A 3,598-nucleotide genomic window follows, 5' to 3' on the forward strand; every position below is an offset into this window, starting at 1 on the left:
TGTACTTGTATATATATATATATATATATATATATATATGTGTGTCAAATGCAATATCGTTGACTTTTTGGGAATCTTTAGTATAAATCTCTTGTAGTTGTTATATTAAATGAAAAATAACTCCTGAATAATTTTGAGGAGTGCTGTCTTAGCATAGACCCAACTGACGTGGAAAAGAGTACATATTTCTTCTCCCCTTTCTCCGTTTTGGATTATGGAATAAATACCCGTACATGCCGAGTAAAAAATTTAAAACTTTGTATATAAATAACTTAAAATTCCATTGTATGTATTGTCCAAACTTTATTTAAAATTATTTTAAAATAATATTTACATATTGGCTAGTATAATAGAATGAATTTCCTAAAAAAAAAGTAAATCTATGATATACTAGTAATAGCGAAATAGTAAGTTATACTGCTTTAAAATCGTATGAGACCCTGGTTTATCTTTTCGAAAGCTTCACTAGTGAGTAACTCATAGCTGCCGGAAGTTGTTCTATAGAACAACGTGTCGCTGATGACATTCGGATTGTAGCCCTCTCTTTGCAGATCAACTTTGCGCAGTTTATAGGTGCCAGTGATATCAAGTTTAGTCAGAATTCTTATAAATTGAGGTCGTGCGTAAGGCGGCAACACTTTCGACAATTCGTATGCAAAACGATCAAGATGCAATTGACGCTCTGGATCATATATAGCAGCCATACCGGCACGACCTTCAGTATTTGGTATTGCAACACCGTAGACAATAGTATCCTTATATAGCGCAATATTACTGACCTGAGCCTCCACCTCACTGGTTGATACATTCTCACCCTTCCAGCGAAATGTATCACCAGTACGATCCACAAAGTGCAAGTAACCTCGCTCGTCCGAAGTCAACAGATCGCCGGATATAAATGCCATGTCACCTTTTTTAAATACATCACGTGCGATTTTCTTCGACGATGCACTCTCATCAGCATAACCGAGAAATTCACGCGAGGGATTGCCTTGGATAATCTTGCCAATGAACACACCCGCTTCGCCGGGTGCACAAGGCTGACACAAGCCATCGACACCACGTATCGGTACGCCAGTGTCTGTATCGGCCTTAATTATGGATATGGGATAAATTTGCGGAAATATACGTGAGATGAAACCAATAGCGCCGACAGTATTGTCATTATTGATAATATTCGCATTGCCCTCGGTGGCGCCATAAAATTCTCCCACTTTTGGTATATTAAAACGTTTCACGAAGCTCTGCCAGATTTGCGGACGCAAGCCATTGCCGAAGATCATACGTATTTTATGGCGACGGTCATATTGAGTTGACGACGTCGCTAAAATATAACGTGCCATTTCGCCGATGTATTGTGCCACCTGTTAGCGGCAGTAATACATTAGTAAAAGTGATATACAAGTATGTATATATAGTATATAGTATCACCAGCCTTACCGTACACTTAAAGCGCACGCAGTCCGCAAAATATCCGGAAGCTGAGAATTTTTTCCGTATGGCAACGGTTGAGCCAAAGAGCACCGCTTGTCCTATACTCATTACACCACCAGCCGTGTGGTAGAGCGGCAAGGGTGTGTAATAAATATCTTTTATTTTAAAATTTAGCGTAAAATGTATACCCGCCGCTATAAACATATATCTGTAAATAGAAATGTTTTAGTCGAGCCAATGAAGTTTAGATGTCAGATATTTGTATTTATGCTCTAAAAATATGGAAAAAACACCAGAAACCTATTTCTACTTTCATAACCTACCTTGAATGCGAGATTACGGCCGCTTTCGGTAGGCCGGTTGTACCGGAGGTATAAATATACATCAATCTGTCGTGATGATTTGGTGGTTGCACAGTCGAACGCGTGAGTTCCATATGTCTAACCGAGTGCAGTAGCGTAGCCAAATCGGACGCCGACTCACTTATTGGCTTATCGATAGCGTTGTTGAATTGATACAATTTCGCCGGTGTGTCATTCGCTATATACTCAATTGCTTCGCAGAAATCCTCGCCATATATCAACGCCGAACATTTCGCCACGTTGATGCTGTGACGCAGCGACGGACCCTGCAAATTGGTGTTGATCAGCGCTGTGACAACGCCAAGTCGCGAGAGACCCAACCAAATGCCAACGTACTCCGCGCGATTCTCCAGCAACAAGCCGATAACATCACCTTTCCGATAGCCATGCCTTTGAAATACGATGGCGACGTGCTTGGAAAAGTCATACAGCTGGCGGAAGGTCCAGCGTTGCGTCTCACTAATTATTGCCAACTTGTCAGGATGCTTGAGCGCTTTCTTCTCGAACACATCGCCGATATTTAAATTTTTGCGCTCAAAAAGTTTAATGAGCATAAGCAGTTTTATGTAGGCCCACAAAGCGCTTCAAAGAGTGAGGGAATCGAAATGATATTGTATATTATTGCGGATTGTTAATGCTTACGTAGAAAACTTACGTGAAATCACGTCTGCACGTTACGGCGGCTATATAGAACCAGCGCCAGCCCAATGTTACCAGCATGATAACAAACAAGGCGGCGAACATTGCGGGCAGGCCACACATCCAGCCGAAGCTCTGCCACAGCAGCGTGTCCACCGTAGCGGTGGTGCCTACGGTGAGTACGATGAGTATTCTACGTTTGTTTCTAGCTAGCGCGCCGCAAGCTGCACCTTGTTGCTGGCCGTGATATGTGTAGGCGTACCGTTTGTGTCCGCTGTATAGTTGATTGCCTCCGTTCATTTGCCTTAGTTGTTCATCACCTTCGATGTCGATGGTGGTGTGATTGGGATAGTTCGGTTGTTGTTGCTGCTGCTGTGAAACCGCTTTTTGATGGGCGTGTGTGTCATCAATGAGGTCCGGTGTTGAATGCAACTGTTGACAGTTATGATTGTGGTGACTGCAACGCCAATGATGTTCGCTATCATTTGTCGTTGACTGCGGAGCGGGCGTGTAGGCGGGGCTCTTAAAGTAGCGATAACGGTATTTCTGATACTGTCGTGACAGTAAGTGTCGTCATAATAGTTGATGCGGTGAACGCGTTGGTAAATAGTTGGTGCGAAATATAAAGTTACGCATTAGCATAGTTGGAAGCCGCGAGGGTTTTTGCGTTCACCAGCGTCTTTAAAGAGCGAGCACAAAAGTAACAGCTGCACTTTAACACACGAACACGCGAAAAATCGATAATCAACAATTTAAACTTTTTTTTATAATATTCTGGAAAGCACAATTTATTTTTTATAACTTTATCACTTGAGTATTTTTTTTTTTAATTTTTCATTTATTTTATATTTTATAACAAATATTTTTTTATATAACAAACAACTTGTTTTTAAAGCACCAACCGAAAGAATGTGTTTAATTCAGCGAAAAGGACGAATTCGCACAGCTGTCTATAAATACGCACATATCCTGCACCTATACCGTTATGAGTTGTATATGTGTGTGTGAGCTTTAAAGCTTACGGACTTTCGTAGGACATTAGAAATGTGCTTATATGCTATGGTACAGGGTGCACCATATTTATAGCAATCAATTTAAAATGTTTAAGAGTCGCCAACTCTCTTTTCAAATTTCAAATATGATGTGAAAAATAGATACCGAAG

At 40.9% G+C, this 3,598-nt stretch overlaps 1 protein-coding gene across 1 annotated transcript; it reads right to left on the bottom strand.

Annotated features, from left to right (window-relative positions):
* Positions 1-278: 278 nt before the first annotated feature.
* On the bottom strand, positions 279-3,598 carry LOC106617102 (long-chain fatty acid transport protein 4). The gene is made up of 4 exons (XM_014234099.3): positions 2,452-3,598; positions 1,758-2,378; positions 1,441-1,642; positions 279-1,364 (listed from the first exon to the last, which is right to left on the bottom strand). The coding sequence occupies exons 1-4, from the start codon at positions 2,733-2,735 to the stop codon at positions 423-425; spliced, it is 2,049 nt and encodes a 682-aa protein (XP_014089574.2). The 5' UTR covers positions 2,736-3,598; the 3' UTR covers positions 279-422.

This window comes from Bactrocera oleae, chromosome 3, assembly GCF_042242935.1.
Source record: "Bactrocera oleae isolate idBacOlea1 chromosome 3, idBacOlea1, whole genome shotgun sequence".
Classification (NCBI taxonomy): domain Eukaryota; kingdom Metazoa; phylum Arthropoda; class Insecta; order Diptera; family Tephritidae; genus Bactrocera; species Bactrocera oleae.